Source organism: Ursus arctos, unplaced genomic scaffold, assembly GCF_023065955.2.
Source record: "Ursus arctos isolate Adak ecotype North America unplaced genomic scaffold, UrsArc2.0 scaffold_7, whole genome shotgun sequence".
In the NCBI taxonomy this organism is placed as follows: domain Eukaryota; kingdom Metazoa; phylum Chordata; class Mammalia; order Carnivora; family Ursidae; genus Ursus; species Ursus arctos.
Window position 1 is genome coordinate 41,035,630 of NW_026623089.1, and position 21,322 is coordinate 41,056,951.

The 21,322-nt window shown below is 46.8% G+C and overlaps 1 protein-coding gene across 7 annotated transcripts in view; it reads right to left on the reverse strand.

The window, feature by feature from the left end:
- Positions 1-4,703: 4,703 nt before the first annotated feature.
- The window catches only part of LDB3 (LIM domain binding 3), a 60,820-nt gene continuing 44,201 nt past the window's right edge, over positions 4,704-21,322 (reverse strand). For all 7 annotated transcript variants that reach the window (XM_057308744.1, XM_057308746.1, XM_044386245.3 and 4 more), the window contains 5 exons: positions 20,260-20,680; positions 18,896-19,076; positions 18,168-18,288; positions 12,736-12,851; positions 4,704-7,497 (listed from right to left, as the gene is read on the reverse strand). In XM_057308744.1, the coding sequence (XP_057164727.1) occupies positions 7,408-7,497; positions 12,736-12,851; positions 18,168-18,288; positions 18,896-19,076; positions 20,260-20,680 (929 nt within the window). In that variant the 3' untranslated portion in view covers positions 4,704-7,407. The remainder of the gene's footprint in view (positions 7,498-12,735; positions 12,852-18,167; positions 18,289-18,895; positions 19,077-20,259; positions 20,681-21,322) is intronic.

Genomic DNA, 21,322 nt, shown 5'->3' on the forward strand with positions numbered 1-21,322 from the left:
TGGTTCACAAACCCACTTCCTGAACCAACCACTGTACCTAAAGGGTACTGGAAGAAACGATAGGAAGAACACCGCTATGGCCATTCCTCCAACCTATGAAACAGGCAAGCGTGGAGATGGCTGTAGGATAGCCAGGTGAGACAGTAGGGCAAAATCTGGATATGTGAGCCTGAGGATCTCAGGAGAGCAGTACACGGAAGATATAGATGTCACATGGTTCAGTAAAGTAGTCGATGGCCTTGACAAAATTCATGGCAGAACTTATTCCACAAGCTCAATAAATACATTAACTTGGGATCATTATCACTTAGATAACCCTTAATATGTATTTTATAGAGGTTTAATTTTCAAAAGATTTTATTTATTTATTATTTGAGAGAGAGAGAGATTGAGAGAATGAGTAGGAGGAGGGGCAGAGGGAGAAGCAGGCTCCCCAGTGAGCAGGGAGCCCGACGTGTGACTCAATCCCAGGAACCTGGGATCATGACCTGAGCTTAAGACGGACGCTTAACCAACTGAGCCACCCAGGCGCCCTAGAGGTTTATTTTTTAAAAGTTTATCTATTTTTTAAATAATCTCGACACCCATTTTGGGACTCTAACTCATGACCCTGAGATCAAGAGTCACATGCTCTTCCAACCGAGCCAGGCACGTGCCCCTGTAGAGGTTTGGAGAGGATCAAACAGTGAAGTTCCTAGTTAAAACAGAAATGGTTTTTAAAAGAAAGCAAATCTTAGCACAGTATGTATTAGTGTGATTCCAATGAAGTAAAACGTAATGTGTGTGTGCAATTTGTGTGGGTGTGTACGCGGGCACGAGTCTGTTTCCCAGATTTCAGAAACCCAGGCGTGCCATATAGACGCAGATCTGTTCCCCAGACTTTAGACAACCGCATGGAACCACGTTTGCCATATTCACCAGAACTGCTTGATGAATAGCTTCAATTTTTTTTTTCAAGAGAAAAGTATCACAGGAAAAGTTAAAAAAAAATTTTTTTTAAAGATTTTATTTATTTATTTATTTGAAAGAGAGAGCGAGAACAAGGAGGGAGGAGGGGCAGAGAGAGAGGGAGAAGCAGGGAGCCTGACTTGGGGCTCAATCCCTGGACCCAGGGATCATGACCTGAGCCAAAGTCAGCCGCTAAACCAACTGAGCCACCGAGGTGTGCCCCCCCACCAATTCTTTTTTTTTTTTTTTTTTTTGAGAGAGAGAGAGCACACATGAGCTGGGAGAGGGGGGCTAGGGGCAGAGGGCGAGGGAGACAGAAAATCTTGAGCAGGCTCCACACCCATGTGGAGCCCAACACGGGGCTTGATCTCACAACCCTGAAACGAAATCAAGAGTTGATTGCTTAACTGACTGAGCCACCTAGGCGCCCCAGGAAAAGTAAGATTTATTCTTCTATCAAAAGTGGACGTTCTTGGGCACCTGGGTGGCTCAGTCGGTTGGGCATCTGCCTTCGGCTCAGGTCGTGATCCCAGGGTCCTGGGATCGAGTCCCACATCGGGCTCTCTGCTCAGTGAGAAGTCTGCTTCTCCCTCTACCCTTCCCCCCTGCTTGTGCTCTTTCTCTCTCTCTCAAATAAATAAATAAATAAATAAAATCTTTAAAAAAAAAAGTGGAAGTTCTTGGAGTCAAATATTTATTTTATCTCCTTTCAACAGGCAGGCATTCGAAGGCATTCTCTGGTGTGTCTTACTAAGGCCTACAAGGTCCTCTGTGCTCCTTACCTCCTCTCCTATTGCCCTCTCCTTACTTGTGCTCTCAAGACCTGGGCCTCCACTGTGCCAAAATCCCTCCCTTAAAGCCTCCACATGTATTTTTTCCTCCGTCTGGAACACTCTATCTCAAACTTTGGCGTGGTTGGTTTCTTCTCATCATTTGGACCTCAGCCCAGATATTACCTCCTCAGCAAGGTCTTCCCCGACGACCCCGCCAAAAGTAGCTTACTCCAGCCCCCAACACAAAACTCTGTTTTATTTTCCCATAGCACTCACTGTCTCAAGTTATATTATGTATACTTGCTTATTGCTTGTCTTGTCTCTGGACGCATAAGCTCTGTGAAAGCAGGAACCTTGTCTGGATTGTCACCCTCCGTCCCTACAACAAAGCCTAGCCAGTCAAGAAATGTTTGTGAAATGAAAAGATATATTGCTGGAATATTATTCATCCCTATAAAGAAATGAGGTGTCAAACCATAAAAAGACCTAGAGGAAACTTAAACGCCTATTACTAAGTGAAAGAAGCCAACAGCCTGAAAGGCTACATGCTGTGTGATCCCAACTCTCTGACATTCCGGAAAAGGCAAAACTATGGCGACAGTAGAAAGATCAGTGGTGGTCAGGGGCTAAGGGGGAGGGAGGGATGAGTAGGTGCAGCACAGACGGTTCTCACTGCAACTCCGTGTGATGTTGGGGTGTCATAATACATTTGCTCAACCCCGCAGAAGGTGAAGGTGCCAAACCCACCGAGAGTGAGCCCTAACGTAACCTGTGGCTCTGGGTGATAATGACGCGGCAATGGGTTCAGTGGTTGTAATGAATGTCCCGCTGTGGTGGGGCTTGCTGATAATGGGAGAGGCTCTATGTGCGTTGGAGCAAGAAGTATCCGGGAAATCTGTGTACCTTCTGCTGTGGACCTAAAACTGCTCTGAAAATTAAATCTATTTTTAAAAAAACAACAGCATACATGGCCCAAGTTGTTGAAATGATTTAAGTGTGTGAGTGGAACATTGAGAAAAGTTCTTAACATTGTCAGGATTGTGCTGGGACAGCTCGAATCGGGACAGCCTAAACACAAACTTTAGGCAGTGTTCTCGAAACTGGAGTTCCATAGTCTGTGCCTAAAGAAATGAAGCAAGTTTCTTTATAGAGGGACCGAGCACTCACGCAGCTCACATATGTGTGCCGTGACTCTCTAGGGTGAAGCGCATATGCAGCCATTTCCCCGGATTTGATCCAGAACCTATCACGTCTTTATCATTCATGAGCCTAAGTCCAGCTGAATGCCAGTGGTTAGCCTGCAGAGCAGCTTTAAATAGTCAAAGATTTCTCTTCAGAACTAATCCAACATAAGTTAGTTATTATCTTGTTTGGCTGATTCCAAACCACTAGAATCTAAGTTCCATGAGAACAGCGGGTTTTGTCTGTTTTCTTTACTATTATGTTCCCAGTGTCCAGAGCAGTACCTGGCATATGGCAGGTGCTCAAGAAATATCTATTGAAAGAATGAAAAGAATGAGCAAATGAATAAACATTTTTCCTTCTGTGAAAATGGTAGAAATTCTGGTACAAGGTAATTATACCAAATTCTGATCCAGGTGGTTCGTATTTCTGGGCGATTTGTGTAGTATTTATTCTTGCTACAGGTTTTCCCAAAGCATTTTTTTTCTGAATGGACACATTGAAGGAGTTGAGAAAATGAAGGAAGAGTGAGGGCCTTAGGCTCTGACCCCACTCCACTGGTAATAATGGTCACTAACACGTGTGTTGTAATTTCTGACCACAGTTATTGCATTTGGCTCTCAAAACACCTGTGAGGCAGGGGTCATTACCTTCACTCTCGGGAGGGATGAGAGACGCTCTCGCAACATCACCCTGGTCACATCAGATCAACCTTGATCTAAGCCCTGGTCTTAACATGTCAAATCAGTGTTCAGTCCATGGCCCCCGGCTGCCTCCCCAGCTGACCGTGTGTACTGGGAAGCCATTTCCCCCTTCTCGGTCCCCACATCTGGAAAATGCCCAGGGGATTTCTTAGATTCCTTCCAACTTAACATTCTATGACTCTATGAGACTCAGTTTTGTTTTGTTTTTTTCTTTTTCTCCATCTAAATTGTTATAGCTTTAAAAAGTGCTAAAATAGTATCTTATTCCTTCTTGCAATCACATAGCTCTTTCAAAATCTGATTGAGGTGCTAAAATCAAATAAATTATGAAAATGTTCTCTTTATTCTTAAGTAATGCCTGGAAACAGAATACCTTAACAAAGAGTGAATTGGTTTTGTTAAGCCTAGTAGCCTCAGAAAGGTCTTCCTTATTAAAAAAGAAAAAAATGCCATGAGAGGGTTTTTCTCTGAGCTTATTTCAAAACAAAAGACATGGAAGAAAATACAGCAACTTTTCTAGAAATGAAGCCATTTAGAACAGATTAAAAATAAATGAATCCATTAATTGGGACGCCTGGGTGGCGCAGTCGTTAAGCGTCTGCCTTCAGCTCAGGTTATGATCCCAGGGTCCTGGGATCGAGCCCCACATCGGGCTCCTCCGCTGGGAGCCTGCTTCAGCCTCTCCCACTCCCCCTGCTTGTGTTCCCTTCTCACTGGCTGTCTTTCTCTGTCAAATAAATAAAATAAAATATTTTTTAAATAAATAAATAAATCCAAAATATTTAATCACTGAGTAGCTAAATAAATAAACCTTTCCAAAAAGGAAAGGCAAAGGATGGTCTTCACTTTATTATTTACCTGGTAAAATCCCTTTCTATGCAAACCGTTCGTATTATTCACATACCCTTTTCTGTTTAAACAAGGCAGTTAAACTGCTGGTGGGCCACACAGCCAACACAGCAAGTGAGTTATATGTGTTTCTTCTCCGTAGGACATTTTGTTTTGCCTCAAACTCTCAAACTTTTTTTTCCCCAGCTATATAGAAATAATCTATTTTTGGTGTCATGTGAAAAAAATTTACACAGAAAAATCTGTATTTGCACATTCTTTTTTAGGTTTTATTGTGCTAAAAAGTAGAACTCACACAGGCAAAAAAAAAAAAAAAAAACCCAAAACAAACACACATGCAAAATATTTTTGTGCATACCTCTATCACGCTACTTTCCACTTTCGAAATCTTACAATTAAAAAAAAAAATCCCAAAGCAAGAGTACCTGGGTTGAAAAGCTAACATTATAAAAGCTAGATCGCTAACACAAACACTGCAGACGCGAGTCACTCCGTTGCAAAAAATTAATGTTTGTAAGTGTGAAATCAAGGTCAACAATGAGGAGACAAGAACTGTAGGTCCGAAGTGTACCCCCCACCGGGAACTATTAGAAATCGGTGTCCTAGGACATCCCTGGTGTTCACTTGAAACAGATACAACCTTAACCCCAAAGCTACGCCAAACTTGCAAACACCGAGGGAACCCCACATTCAAAACTACCTCCTTCTCCTGCTGCCTTTAAAGTGGTTTTTTGTTCGTTTTGTGTTTCAGTAAATAAGAGTCCCTCCGAATCAACACTCACTCTCTCTGAGATGAAGAAAAACCGATTCAGTAAATGACCGTGATGAAGTCTTTCTTTAAGATGCTTCACTTTTCTTTTTTAATGCTCGCACGGGCATGCGTGCGTCTGTGTGTGCGTAAACCCTTTTAAAAGATATTTTTGGAAACTTAACTCTTGGGAACTGTTTTTCCTTTCCTCGAGACCAGTCCCTGAAAACGTGTTTTTGTTTTTGTTTTTGCTTTAAGAGAAAACCTGCCCAGAGCTTTTCTGTACAGCCAGCAACCTCCTTATCCCCGTATGTTTGAACTTCCCGAAAATAACAGAATGCTCCAAGGTACTTGTTTGCAACTCCTGAAAAATCTCCAGTCACTCGCAGCAGATTTTTACTGTCTGGTACTTCAGATTCGCTTTCTTACTGCACCACAGGTAAGGAAGGGCCCAGTGGTAAGAGCACACTTATGTCCCCCCCCCGGTGCTCCCTCGGGGACATGGCTTCACCCCTGGAAAAAAAACACGGGCCTCCTGCTAGGGACGCATCCTGCTGCTGCTTTGTCCCTCAAGGAGAAGGGACACACTCAGGTAGAAAGGCAGTCCCCTGGAAGCCTCAGTTCTCAGAAGAAAAAAATGTTCTAATGCATCCTCATAAAACATGCAAAGAGAAAAATCCAAAACAGGAGTGAGGAGAGAGTAGCAGTGAGTTGGCAGAGTGCCTAACTATTGTGTCCAAGGGAGAAGCACCCCCTCAGACTGCCTGCTGCCGTGCCTTGTGCAATGAGCCCAACAGTGCTTCCCGAAGGGAAAGAGAGTGTATCATGTCCAGCCTCAGAAACTAAGCTGCTCTCTTTGTCACCGAAGAGCTTTAAAATGCTTACTGAACTCACACTATCACGAAGGTTTTAAAGAAGTTTGAAGACCCAAGTCTATTTTAATAAATACTTAAATACTTTCTAGATCAACTCAGCTCCTACATTTTCAAACTATCGGCCCGAATGGCAAATGAGTACATTATCAGTCCCTCTTCTCCTCCCAACAGTCGACACCACAGCACAAAACCAGTGTGCAGCCTTGAGAGGAACCCTCGAGAAGGCTGGTGCAGATCTGAGGTGGGAGGTGCTGCCAACACTTGGGTTTTTGCCGAGGCTGGCGGAAAGCACGGCTCCTCTCCCCCTGCAGAGTTTGGGCATGTTCTCAGCCTCGCCTGCCATCCTGTTTCAGACACCGTCTCTCTCTTCTTGTGCACAGGTCACTATGCCTGCTGGGGGAAGGGGCGCTGAGGAAGACTTCGGAAGCGAGCAGTCACAGGACTGGGAGAGAAATACATGCACAAGACCGGACGTTCATGCTCGCGAACTTCAGAAAGCCAAACAGAGGCCAGACACAACCCAGAGACGCTTCAAAATCGCCTCTCACACACAGCAAAGCAAAACTGGAAAAACCCAATTCCACTTTCCCGTCCCAATTCAAAAGGAGCTAAACCTTCTGGGGACATAGGGTGTTTTAGACGTGAGTCGGAGATGTCTGCAGCTGAGCCAGAGCCCTCCCTGAAGCCCCGTCGACCGCCCCGCGGCCCCCAGAAGACACCTCCTAGACGCCTGGACTCCCTCCGAAAGCGCAACTCCGTTCCAGGTCTGGAGTGCGACGCGCAGGGGTAGCTCCGTGACGCTGGTCATGGAATAACACTTCCTTTTTTGGTGAGGAAAGCCTAATCGGTCTTAGCTAACAAGCCCTCAGCTATGGCTCTAAAAATACCCCGCAGCGAGTACTGTTTGGCACTCCGTTCTGTTGGCCAGAGGGGCTCTAGAGAACTCCACAGCCGGCCTCAGATTCTCCGTAACCGCTCTGAGCTCTGTCCCTGCTCTGGTGACCTCAGAGAAGTGTACCACTTCGAGAAAAAGACTTTTTGGTGTTTCACTTTGGAGTTCGTGGAATTCTGTCCTGCACATTTGAATTAGCACTCCAGCCTTGGATTAATTACTAGCTTGCTTTAGAATCTTCATTTGGCTTCTAGTCTGAACTATGCAAATACACGATCTGTGTGCAGAAGGAAGGACTAAAATTATACTTCAAAAGGGCTCAGTAGCTTCCTGTCTTCCCCCTTTCCCCCAAAAAGAAACATCAGCCTCCTGGAATCCTTTGTTGCCGGTGGCAGGAGCGGCTCCCGGCCTGTCCGCGTCAGACGCCCTGGGCTCCCTACACGTTGATGGCGTGCGCGTGCTTCTTGCACAGGGGTTTGTCCTTCTTGGAGTAGAACGGCTGCCCCTCCAGATTCACGTGGCAGACCTGGGACAGAGGACACACAGGCATGAGGCAGGGCCTAGCTCTCCCCACTGCAAATTCTTAAGAACGTAAGCACGGTAGACAGTCGAACTACGCAACATTTAAGACTTCCAAAGAGGAACACAGAACGAAACTCAAATTAAATGAAATGGGATACAGAAAAATATACAAGATGAAGAGGATTGATCGAGGCTATCCAAAGTTTACAAGAAACCAGTACAAAATCATGTGTCAATAACCACGGGGGTGATTAACATCCAAGATGATACCATTAGTAAACTAACAAACACATCGGAAAAGATTATCCTCACTAGCAATTGAAGGAAAAATAAATTAAAACCTCCAGGAGAGACCCCTAGGGAGGTATTAATCTAACAAAATAAATAAAACAAAACCCTCAATCGCTTGTTACCTTTAAGCGTATGACTGTAGCCAAAAAGCAAAAAGCAAAAAAAAAAAAAAAAAAAAAAGTCAACAAAGCCAAAAGGGAATCAGGCCTACTTGCGCACTGCTAGGGACACAGCTCAGTGAAGCAGCCCGGTCTTCTGCAGGGGATGAGGCAACACTGAGGAGGAGCCATAAAGATGTGTCCGCCTAGTACCACTCAGGAGTTTATCTTGCAGAAACTATTACACTGAACAGCATGTGCTCAAGTGAAAACTGAAAACCACTAAAATATCTCCCTGTAGGGAAATGACTAAGTAGATTTTCACAGTACATTTTCCAATGGAATGCCACCGTGAAAAAGATCAATTATGGAAAGGCGTATGCAAGGAGATATTATATGAAAGAAAAAGAGGCACGATTATATATCCCCATGATGACGACCTATGAGTGCAGTTTGAGAGGGAGACATCACGGAAAGAAGAAAGCTAAGTGATACTTGTTGAGGCTACTATGGTCAAGCAGGAGGCCACTCCATATACATGATCTCATTTAATTCTCACAAAAACTTATGGGAAGATATGACCTTTCCCCATGTCACAAGGGAAAAACTGTGGTTCATAGAGCCAAGTGTCTGTGTTCCTCTTTGGAACTGGGACCTCGTGTCCAGGTCTGCAAGACTCCGGCTCTAGCTCATTTTCCCCACACCCCACCGCAGAGAAGGGCTATGCTTACCTGAAATTGTTCCGGGCTTACGGGACTTGTATTGAGGTAGCCTACCAGTATGTAGGCTGGCCCTGGGTGGGTAATATGCCAATGTATCAGAGTCAGCTGGGAAGTCACATTGGCTGGGATGGGCCCCAGGGTCATAGAGGGCACTGAACATACCAAACGGGGAGCAGAAGTAGGTACCACATTCAGGACACTGACATCAGAAGCGCAGGCAGGGGTGCCGGGGTGGCTCAGTCAGTTAAGAATCCAATTCTAGATTTCATCGCAGATCATGATCTCAGGGTCGTGAGATCAAGCCCCATGTTGGGCTCCACACCGGGCGTGGAGGCTGCTTAAGATTCCCTCTCTCCCTCTCCCTCTGCCTGGCCCCCTGACTAAAAAAGGAGGAGGAGGAAGAAGAGGAGGAGAGCAGGTAGAGCTCCCACATACAGAAGGCATGAAGATAGAGAAATCACCCTCTTGAGATGAGCTTAGCTCAGTGAGCATGTGGCCACTCCAAGACAGTTGTAAAGAAAAGCGGCATCACAGTGGTCCCACGGGCAAGTCCTTCGTGGTCCAGGTGAGAATGTTATACTCGGGATTACACAGGGCTGACAATGGGCCCTGGAAACCAATGACCTAGAAAAAGTGACTGAAAACATCCCAGGTGGGGGCAGTGATGTTGAATGTAACCAGGCTCTTGGGGTGGCCTCAAGCTGCTGGTGAAGACGTGGAGACAAGCCCAAGATCCAACAGGGAGGATGAGTTTCATGGGAGATAGAAAGGCAGCTCTGGAGTGAGTGGTCAAGGAGCTGCCTGTCAACATCTGGGGCTCTGGCTGGGAGACCCTGCTAGTCTGGGACAGTGCTGGTTACTTGTGAGAACTTTGGGATAAGCTGGAGAGTATATTGGGAGACTAAAGGCCCAGAAGTGAGGAAGGGCCAGCGTCCCAGGGGTGGCTCACTGATAAGATGGAGCTGAGGGCAGAAAACATCATAGACAGGTGTGCTCAGTGTCTTGGGCTAGAAGACTCTGTGTGGGATGCATGGTGGCTTCCTGGTGAGGCCTCCAGACTACTCAGCAGAGTGGCACAGCAGGGATGTTTCAAGCCCCAGGCTCCATGGTCAAGTGGCGTCAGTGCCTGGGTGGGAAGGAGTAGGGGTCATGGGCAGTGCTGGAAGGCAATGACATAGGCCAGCTTCAGCAGCCCCTAGGACTGCTGCCCTCCCCTCCTGATACCCACACCAGTGGGGAAGGGCTAGAGACCCAACAAGACTTAAAGGAAAAGATGGGCCACAGTAAGACATCCCCATCCCACTAAAGATAGGCCCCACATCCTTTCCATTGGAACTAAAGTGCTGAAGCCGGACAGGAGCTTAACCCCTCACCCCAACCCACACAGCCCTTCTCATCCATCATCTTCTTTTTTTATTTTTATTATTATTTTTCATTGAGAGAGAGCACTAGTGGGGAGGGGCAGAGGGAGAAGGAGAGAGAATCTTAAGCGGGCTCCACGCTCAGCACAGAGCCCAATGCGGGGCTCCATCTCACCACCCTGAGATCATGACCTGAGCTGACATCAAGAGTCGGACGTTTAACTGACCAAGCCACCCAGGGGTCCCATGTCAGCCATCATTTTATATGCTTGGGACTTTAGAGAGGCTGTCTTGTTCTATTCAACTGCTTGTATATGCCAACTTTGTTTTCTTTCAAGATTCCAAACTCCTTGAAGGTGGAGATTTGTTCTGGGATACGCCTATGTTCCCCAAACTCAAGCAATATTTGGTAAATTGACTTACTCTAAAGTTATGTGCTCTCCTGAGATCTAACTGATGGGAAAACAGCTTATCAGCTGGGAGAGATAGTTCTGATCTTCCTTTCTTACAAGGTTGGTTTTTTTTTATTATAAGAAAATATATGCGCATCAAAGATGATTTAGAAATACAAAGTAATGGAAAAGCACTCCCTTTGCCCGGCCCTCCAAAACACTCACACTTTTCCAATCAAAAGACTGCTTTCCAAAAATTAAAACCAAAACCATGTTCCACTCCGCTATATCTTAACAGGGCAGTGAGTGCCACACAGGGCCACTTTGGAGGTGGACATAATGATTCCCCATGCTGATTCTCCAAAGGACAGGATCTGCCTGGCTTCTTTGCGAAGATCCTCTTGCAGTGCTATGGGTCTCTCACAGCTTGCCAGAACTTATTTGTAATCTTGGCTTGAACAACCCTATGCTTACTGCTTCTTCTGGTCCCTCTCTGGGATTTGTGCCACTGTGACTCCTGGCCAAATTCAGTGGACTCAAGGGAGCAGACCCATGCTCACCTTTTCCATGGTACTCTCTCCATGTGACACAGACCTCTCGTCAGCCTGCCCTTAGAGAGCAGGCCTTCTGTGCCACAGTCTGCCCTGGACCTTCTCCAAGTCTCTTGGATCCTTCTAGAAGTTGGGCAACCAGACTTTCAGGCCGTGTCTTAGGATCAGACAAGCCGCGGCTTGAATGTAGGGGTCACAGGGCCCTATGTGCCTTGCTGAGCCATGGCTCTGTAGGGAACAACCTGAAAGCCAGGGTATTCACACTGTTGTCCCTTTTCAGAGGGGAGGACCTGATGTATTTAAAGGACCCTAAAAGGCAATTAGAAAATCTCTTCCAAAAGCTGGAAAATTGGAGTGTTTAGATTGAATTGTGCTGTTTCCTCCCCCAAATCCACACGCTGGAATGTACTCCCAGGACCCTCAGTCTGCTCGGCTCAGGGACACACCAGGGACCTTATTTGGAAGCAGGATCTTTGCAGATATAATGAAGGTGTAAGTTAAGATGAGGTCATACTGGAGAGATGGGCTCTTAATCCAATAGGACCTTAGAAGAAAAGGAGGAGCATCTAGAGACGGACGCACACAGAGGAGAACCCGAGCAGAGACAGACACACAGAGGGCAGGCTGCCGTGGGACCACGGAGCCCAAGACGGAAGCTCTGCAGCTATGATTCAAGAAACACCAAGGACTGCTGGGAATCACCAAAAGCTAGGGGAAAGCGCAGGCCTGCCGACACCTTGAATTTGGATTTCTAGCCTCCAGAACTGTGAGAGAGTTCATTGCAGTCGTTGGAGCCCTCGGATTTGGGTACATTGTTAGGGCAGCCCTGGCAAAGTCACACTCGGAGCCAACACAGGGCACCCCACCCATGGTGGAGTGCAGAAGTGGTGTAGACACTGAGGTGCATTGCAGGGAAATTTACGACGAAGGTTGTCCTATATGACAAGCCTATAAAAATGGTTCAAGTTTAAACCACACGGACATTTGATACATGGCCACACTTTATCTTAAGCACTCTGGTAAAACAAAAAACAAAACAAAACAAAACATAGCAGCACATTAATTTTCCCGAATAAAGTTCAGCCGATTGCAGACTCACATCACAGGCCTTTCTCAGGGGGGAGTATTTCCTAAATGTAAGGCAGAGTCTTCATGTCAGTGAGCTCATTGCTCTGTCCCCCCCGCCCCGACCCAAAGCCCTCATAGGGAAAATGCCAATCTCCTGGGAAAAATGCCTTGGCTGTTCAGGAGAAGTAGATGGCACGTGGTTCACAGGTCATCTAGGGCTTATCTCCTGGCAACTATATATCAAGAGCAATACTCAGCCCCGATTCCTAAAGGTTCTAACAAAAGAAGCCTTATCTCAGCTTTTCATAGAACGAGTCGACAAGCTCCAATCTAGTGTTTCATGGTGAAAATTTGGGGGGAAACCCTCAAATCACTTCACCATATCTAAAGCAACTTATAATCATAGGAAACCATCCTTCTTTATTCTGACCGAGGCATCGTTCGCTGCTCCCAACTACTGAGAGTATTGTTGGTGAGGCAAGCTGCTGGTTTGACAGATCCTGGGAGGACACGCTGTTTTCCTTAACGAAATGGAGAGTAACAAAGCCACGTTGGTTTAGAAGTAGTTATTAGTAATAAAACGTGGCTTGACTGTGACATATCCAGGCAGCATGGTACTTGCCAGTTTTTGAAAATGATCAGAATATCAGAATGCCAGAGTTGAAAGGACTAATGCAGAGGGTTGATCACCTGGCCCCACCGGGTCCCTCTTGCCCCTTCTCAGAAAGTCAGAACCCCCGGTCCCAGCTAAAAACATACCGCGCAGATGAAGCACGTGTCATGCCAGGTGTGTCCCAGGGCTTCAATAAACTTGTCACCAGCCTCCACGGGGAAATCACAGCCATGACACTTGGTGCTGAACAGAGTGACGTAGTCTGAAACGAAAGGCAGAGTGAAGACCAGGCACCCAGGCAGGCTGGGAGAAGCAACCTAGACACACTGTTGAATGCCACAACGGTGACACCGCCCCCGAAATCACTGAGCTGGGGGAGTGGGTATGACCTAATTGGTTATTTGTCATCTTGCAGACAAAATGCTCAGTTATATGATTGTGTTTTTTTCTTTTCAATAATTTACACTTGTGTTGTATGGATTCAGGCTTAGTTACCACTCTGTGCTGGTTTGATTTGCAAACAATTTCCAGATCTGTCCTTAACTTTCTACAGGTTGATTTTCTTCTCGGCCTCTGTCACCCTTTATAGCCCAAACAGACCAATCCCAGAAAAGAAAAAAAAATCATATTTCCCAATAGCTTGGAGGAAGAAGAGCCCTTAACATTTTTAGGAGTTATATAGCATGTTCTTTGCTTGGCAATTCTGTCATTGGGCATTTGTGTTGATAACAAATTTTTACTACTAGAAACAATATTTGAGCTACTATGTCCCCGCCCCCGCGTTCTCGCATAGATGCTATTCTTTACTAGAATCTCAATGTCATGATCTGTGGACCAGTAGGTACTAGTTTTCTTTCTACCCTTGACACAGTGCCTGGCACACAAGTCAATACCCAACACATATGTGTGTGGAATGAACAAGTGAATGGGTAAACCAGTGACTCAATAAATCAACGAATGAACTTAATCTTCAAAAAAATCTTTCAGAGATTGAACTATAATTATTTTTCTGTTTTGTTTTATTTTGTGGATGAAGAAACGGAGGCTCGCCAGAGTCACAGAGCTGAGACACACAGCTAAGTGGGCCGGGTCCCAACTCTAACTCAGGAGCTGTCTTCTCTGAGCCCCAGGGGCACACAATTCTACTGTACTCAGCGTAGAGCTCCTCCAGAATCTTTTAGAGAAGGCTGATGCCTCTTACAAAGCTTCATCGCCCTAGAAGTGTACTTGTCTCTCCACAGCTCTGCCACGGTTGGCTTCTCCTTACGCCTTCCGTGTTTCTGCTCAGATCTCCTTGTGCACAACGTGCCTGTTCGCCATCTTAGACCACAAGCTGAGAGGCAGTGTGCCAGGCGGGGTGATGAACTTGGGTTCTGAAGAACAAAAGTACTGAGCTCAAGTCCTAGCTCTGTTCGGGAATTGTTCCTACTTGGGGCAAGTCACCTCGCTTCTCAGCGTCTCCGCTTTCTCATCTATGGAATGGGAGTGACTACTGTACCTAAGTCATGGGGTTTGTTGTACAGATTCAACAAGATAATGTATATGAATGTCCTTGGCACAAATACTCCAAAATCTTGGCTCTTATTGTGAATGTCTTTATAAACGGCAAAAGGGGGAAACGTGATCCCAGTGCCTACTCGGCACCAGTCCAATATTAGTGCTTTTCTAAGTTGCCTGTTTCCACACACCAGCGATGTGAAGAAATATTACTCCCATTTTAAAGACCGGGAAACTGGCCGCAGAGGCTCTATCACACCGGCAGTAAGGAGCCTGCCTCATGGACTCCAAAGTTCACCCTCTTTCCAGGACTTCACGCCGTCCCCAGTTATCCATTTGCCATTGAGCTTTGATAAGTTATATTAAGTTATATCTCTTGCATATATTTTCCAATGTATGGTTTCCCCTTTTGTGTTTAATTGTGGTTTGTCGTGTAAATGCTTTCTGTACGTCACAGTCTGTGAATCCTGTCTCTGACGGAATACTTAATTTCTCACCAGAGCGGAAAGGGTCATTCTGCTTCCTTTACAAAGTTACAGCGGGTTTACGGTTCACTCTGTGCTCTTAGGAACTAGTGTGGGTGAGAAACAGGGCCGTAGATGACCCCATCTCCATGGGAGGGCAAGCCCTGCACCCCACTTCTGACTACTCTCTCATCACTCCCAGTCTCCAGATGCCCTGGACTCTCTCGTCTACCTCATGCCTGTGTACGAACCAGGTCCTGGGCTTGGAAAACCCTCCCCACTTTGTCTACCTGCATCTCTGCAATCCCGTGGGCCAGGCCTTCCTTCTGGGAAGTCCTCATCCTCCAGCCCAACCAAGAGAGATGAGATGGCCTTCCCGAGGGCTTCTCTTGGGCTTCCCTGCCTTCTCACTCCATTCTTTCATTCATTCATTCATTCATTCATTCATCCATTCAATCAACCAATCAATCATTATCTCTTGACTATCCATTTATATGCTGGCATATCACAGGATGATGGGTCCGCTTGAGGTTTTTGAGGGCAGAGACCCACTCCTAATGCTCAGTGTCTTTCACAGAAACTGGCACACATTTGATGGATGAATGATGAATGCACAAAGAAACGGTTCAGAAAACTTTACTAAATAGTGACTCCTCTTGCTGTGCAGCCTAACATTAAGCTCTTATAAGGGAACGTCTAGTCTTGCCTGCTGATTGGTTTTTCTGTTTTATACTTGATTCTGTATGATCTGGAGAACTGCCACTTTGTTTTAAAATTTGGTAGCACAGGTCTTTATCCTAATACATTTTTTTTTTAAGTTCACTATTTCATCATTTATCCAAAAAAAAAAAAAAAAAGAATATAACTGGAATTAAGTTTGTGCATGGGCCCTTTCCCACCATGAATATAATCTAGTTCCTCATGTATTTGTTTCTTACTTTCTCCTATTAGGTCTTTATAATTCTCTTTGACTAACTCTCTTATGCCCCAAGTTGAATTCGTACCCTGTATTTAATGGATTTTATTGCTATTGTAAAAGAGTTTCCATTCATCAAATCACAGGTGCTCTCCGTTGTAAAAGGACTTAGCGCTTTCCGAGAGCGGTAGTTCTCAAACGTTAGAATCATCTCGACGGTTCGCTAAAACACAGATTGCTGGGCCCCACCCCTCAGAGTTTCTGATTCAGCAGATCTGGGGTGGGGCCCAAAGATCGGCATTTCTGTGATCCTGGTATTGTTGGTCTCAGGGTCATACCTTGATCCTCAAACTAAACTGAATATAAAATCATATGGGTGGAAGTAGGGTGATGAAATTCTGCATCTGTACGTCTGGGAATTGATCTTCCATATCTTTACAGTTTCCCAGGTGATCATGCCCATCAGGTCTGAGCACTGCTCAGGGGCAGGGCCATCGGTGAGGGGCTGACCCTCCCAGCTCTCTGACTTATGAGCAAGATATCATATGTGAAAGTGTCAGCTCATGATGGCCGTTGACGAAATCTTTTTGAGTCTAGATCCTAGCATTCTGGCATTCTCCCTTCTGTATCTTCTTCCAAGTTGTTGATAAAAATAATGACAAGGTACCACAATGAGATACCACCTCACCCTCTTTAGGCTGCCTGCCGTCAAAAACCCAGCAAGATAGCAAGTGTAGGCAAAGATGTAGTGAAATTGGAACGCTGTGCACTGTTGGTGGTATTATAAAATGGTGCAATGCCATTATGGGAATAGCATGGGGGTTCCTGAAAACCTCGAAATTAGAAATACCATATGACCCAGCTATCCTACCTCTGGGCATAGACCCCCAAAGAACTGCAAACAGGGTCCTTTAGATATGCGCACACCCATGTTCATAGCAGCATTATTCACAATAGCCAAGAAGTGGAAGCAACCTAAATGTCCATCAGATTTGAGGGGGTGGGGGTGTTACTATGGAGAGGGGCAGTGGTGATAGTAGAAATCTATCATTCTTTTGCAAGCCTCAGACACAAATTATAGAAGTTGTAATACTTTTTGTCAATTAATAAAAACAATTTGCTTTTGTGTGTGTGTTTTATTTATTTATTTAGAGAGCAAGAGCATAAGCAGGGGGAGAGGGAGAGGGAGAGAGAGAATCTTAAGCAGACTCCACACTGAGCATGGAGCCTGACACGGGGCTCCATCTCATGACCCTGAGATCATGACCTGAGCTGAAACCAAGAGTCAGATGCTTAATTGACTGAGCCCTCCAGGCGCCCCAATAATAGCAATTTGTATTTTCATGAACACACATCTATCAATTACCTGCTAATTATCTAACAATTATCACCATATACTCACAAGAAGGGAAAAGAGATTCTTATCTTCTCCCTTTTACAGATATGGAAACCGAGGCACAGAGTGAGCAAGTAACTAAGTCATTCAATTAATAAGAGCTGGGAAGAGATCTTACCTGTATATAAGAACACAAGAAAATTTTCTTTTTAAATTTGTTGTCAGGGGAGAATAGTTTTAGTTTGCTTTGCTTTTCCCCTGGAGGAACTGGACTGTTTTCTCCTTTCTGATTCTAAAGTAAACTAACTTACTGTGTTTCTCTCTTTGCCCTCAGATTTGCTGCCCAGTCACTGCTGCTCTATTATTCTTTATAATCAGCACCCTTGCTTTTCCCGCTTCTATTTGGTGCTGGTTTTCTAGTTCTATCGCCTTACCCTTCATGTCTATGATAACTTTGCTGGAACCTGTCTCAAATCCTTTTCTGGAAAAGGCAGTCTATGGGAGCACCTGGGTGCCTCAGTCAGTTGAGCATCTGACTCTTGATTTTGGCTCAGGTCATGATCTTGGAATCATGTGATCAAGCCCCACTTCCGGCTCCCCCAGGGAGTCTGCTTCTCTCTCTCTCTCCCCCTCTCCCTTTCCCTTTCCCTCTGTCCCTTTCCCCACTCGTTCGTGCTCTCTCTCTAAAATAAATAAATAAATCTTTAAAAAAAAAAATAGAGTGAGGAAGTGGCTAATTAGCCAGGACACCTGATTCTCTAATAGAGTGCTTTGTCTTCAAAATTTATAATTTACTCCAAGTTTTAAGGTAAAATGTAGCATTTTGGGGAACAGAGAAACTCTGAGTTCAGAAAGGGGGGTTACAGGACTCTGAAGGAACATCAGAGGAGCAGGGAAAGGGACTTTCACATGTTTGATGCTTTGCACACTTTCTCTGGTTAATCCTCACCGCAAATCATGAGGCAGGTGTTTATATGCCCCTTTGTACGGTGAGGGAAGTGAGGCTCAGAGAAGTTTAATAACTCACTCAGGGTTACAAAGCCAGCCCAAGGTGGAGCCTGGAACAGAACCTAAGACAAAGTCCAAAGCCAAAGCCTTGTCAGACTCCAGATCAAAATCATCTGAAAGGTTTCCCAAGTGGTTGCAAGATGCCAACCTGTGATCTGCGTATTTGGTGCACGGAAGGGAACAGAGATCGAACGTGTTAAAAAAAAAAAGAAAAAGCTATAGACCCCACCCAGGAAAGCATGATTCTGCCATTTGGAGCCTCCTGATGGTTCCATGTGAATGGACACAGGCAGGAGTTCCATGCACCTGCCCCTTTCTCCCAGACTGTGGGGCCTCCCCACAGCATAGTGGTCTTACCTTTCTCGCAGTAGGGCTCCCCATCTTCCATGTGGAAGAGGCTGTTCCCGAAGGGTTTCTTGCACGCCGCGCAGACGAAGCAGGTGGTGTGCCATGTCTGTCTCAGGGCATGCATCACTTCCTGGGGGAAAGAACCTCTGCTCAGGCCACAAAGGTTCGGGGGACAGAGGAAGCTGGGCCCCCTCTTCCTCACCAGGCCCTGGCTACTGCTGGCGCATCCCAGCAGGGAGCAGAGCAGGAATGCCCAGGAGGTGGGCCTTGGATATGCTGAGGAAAGGCCCGGGGTGGCAGAGGAGTTCACACTCCCGTAGCACCTGCTGGGTCTAGGTTCTGTGTCAAAATCATCAGAGAGGTGGGTACCTCAGCTGTGATTCTGAACCCTCCCGTCAAAGCTGGCGGGTGGGGGGGGTACTGCCTATTACACCGCTTTACCAAAGGAGCATGGAGGGGTCAAGGCCACATATGGGTGCATGGCGAGGTCAGTCTAGGAAGCGACAACTTGCTTTGCAGAAGCTCCACCATCTCCCTCCAAGTTCATTTGCTCCCCAGCTCATTGGTGGCAAACCAACTCCCTTGTAGGATAGAAAGTTGTCTCTCTCTGTTAGCAGCCACTTCTTGGCTTCCTGATGGGACCCCACAATCTTGGCGGGGGGAGAACGATGGGTTGGGGGAGAGCGATGGGTTGGGGAAAAGACAAGAGTCAGAGGAGAGGGATGCTGCCCACTTACCCCCATGATTTTGGTGTTGCACTTGGCACAGACTGGAGCAAAGAACTGCTCGTAACAGCGCTCACAGTACACATTGTTCTGCTCCTCCACGAAGCACATGTCCGCCAGGGAGGTCTTGCAGTAGGCACAGTTGAACTCTTCTGGGTGCCAGGAACGGCCCATGGCTACCAGAAAGGGGCCCCTGGGGAAGCAGAGAATGGCACCTATCAAGGCAGCCCCAAAAGCTTGAGACCAGATGTTTTAGGACGCCCAACACGATTCATACTTTGGCCCAATCACACTGACTTTTGTAACCTTTCTAATGAACTAATGTGAAATGCAGATAAAGCTCTATGCAAAAAAATAGTCATTGTTGCATCAATAACAATAAAGAGAAACAGGGAAGCAACCCAAATATCCACCAGTAGGGGGCGGGGGGAAGCGTATTATAGAATATCTATTCAGTTGTAACAAGAAGAGCCAAGACAACCATGCCAATGGCTGACGTTTATTGAGTGCTTACTCCATGCCCAGCACTATTTAAGAAGAAATGTGCATGTACTAACTTGTTTAGTGCTTGCCACAATCCTAAGAAGTAGGATTATGGTGCCCGCTTTCAGATAAGGAAACTGAGGCACAGAGAGGTGAAGTAAGTGTTCAAGGCCATAGTGCTGGTCCAGCTTGGGCAGCCCCGATCCGGACTAGCAGTCAGAGCCGTGGGACTACGAGGCAATGCTCTGCATTCCAATTTTTACTTTTCTGAACTCTCTAATTATTCTCTACTCAGCGTGTGTTACTTTGTTTTTAAGTAAAAGTGTGTTTATCACATACATATATCCTCCTCCCCAACACGCACATCCTATAAACACACTATGTCCAAACAAGTGTCACCTACGTCCCTGAAATGACTTGTTTTCCTTTTAGGGTGGCAGATGCCCACCAAAGCCCTGAGCAGCACTGGCCTGTCTGTGGAAAGACCCAGACGGAACCCTAAAGGAAAGCTGGGTCAAAACTAGCACTGTCAGCCAGCTTGCAACACACCCAATAAACCTGACAACAAGACCTGTGATTCCCAGAACCCGGCCTTAGCCCAAGGGGGAGGTCCTGGCACCAGGCACCGTGCTGGGAGCTTCACCCACTTACCTCATGGAATTCTCCCGACTCTGCAGGGAAGTGGGTGTCACACAGGTATGGAAGCCAAAGCTCAAAGAGGGTCAGACTAGATGGCAAGCCAGAGGAGCCTGAGGCTGCCCAGCAGGCAGCCTTCTCCCTATTCCTGCCCTCCCTTTCACCCTCCGAGCCCCACCCAGGGTTCAGACAGTGCACAAGCACCCCACACCCCTGTGCTCCCAGCGCCCTGGCTCAGGGGCACAGCTGGGCGATACCTGATGACGTTGTTGCAGTGGCCACAGAGCGGAGTCCTGCTGCTGGCTGGGAAGCGCTCAGCCCGCTGAACGATGCCCCTGGCCAGGGGAGACACCTGGGGCCCTGTCGGGGTGTAGGCAGGGGTCCCTCGGGACAGGGTCTGCTTGCTGATGGAGGTGGTACTCTTGCCAGGGGCAAACTTCTGAGAAAAGCTGTCATCTGTCACCCATGGGGGGCGGCTGGCAGACTCCACGGGGCCCCCACTGTAGGCCGCTGAGGGTGTAGGGTTATAGCTTGGGGCTGGTGAGGGGGTATAGGCTGGTGCTGGGGACGGGGAGTAGGTGGGGGCAGGCGAGGGGGTGTAGGCAGGAGCAGGCGAGGGGGTGTAGGGGGCTGGACTGTAATTGGCCCCCGGGGATGGGCTGTAGGTAGACGCAGGCACTGCAAGCCAAAAATAGCCAAAGAAAAATGTATCAGGAATTCATTTCCCCCAACTTCCTCCACCCCCAGCCAGAAAACTGTAAAAGGTGACTTTCCTATTAGGGCAGTACAATTCCAACTTCTACGGAGGACACGCTCCTGAACTTCCTGACGCTCCGCATTTGAATCTGCAGCAGGGAGCCGAGGGAGATAAAGAGCAACCGGAGCCCTCGGGAGCTTGCACGGGCTGGGAAAGGGACAGAGCTATAAATATCTGCAGCTGTGTGGGGTGGGGCTCGGCCAGGCCTTGGCTTCCAGAAGCCTGCAGAAGACAGGGAATAGGGGCGGGCATGCCAGGCAAGCCTCATATCTGGGTGCCCTGGGCCAGGAAGGGGGTGGGAGTGGGTCAACTTGGTCTTAACTGGAAGATGTCTTCGGTTGCACTCCGACCAGGGATTTGACATCTGAAATGCCTCAATCACATGTTTGCTGAACCTGGACCTCATCCAGCCTTTGGGACAAAGTAGATGATGGGGCAGTTGGGTTTTCGGGTTCAGGTTTCACATTTAGCTACAACCATTTTCTTGAAAAACACGTTAGCTTGATTTGTATTGGGGGAAATTTCTCCTTGGTTTGATTGGGGTGGGGGTCTTGAGAGAACCG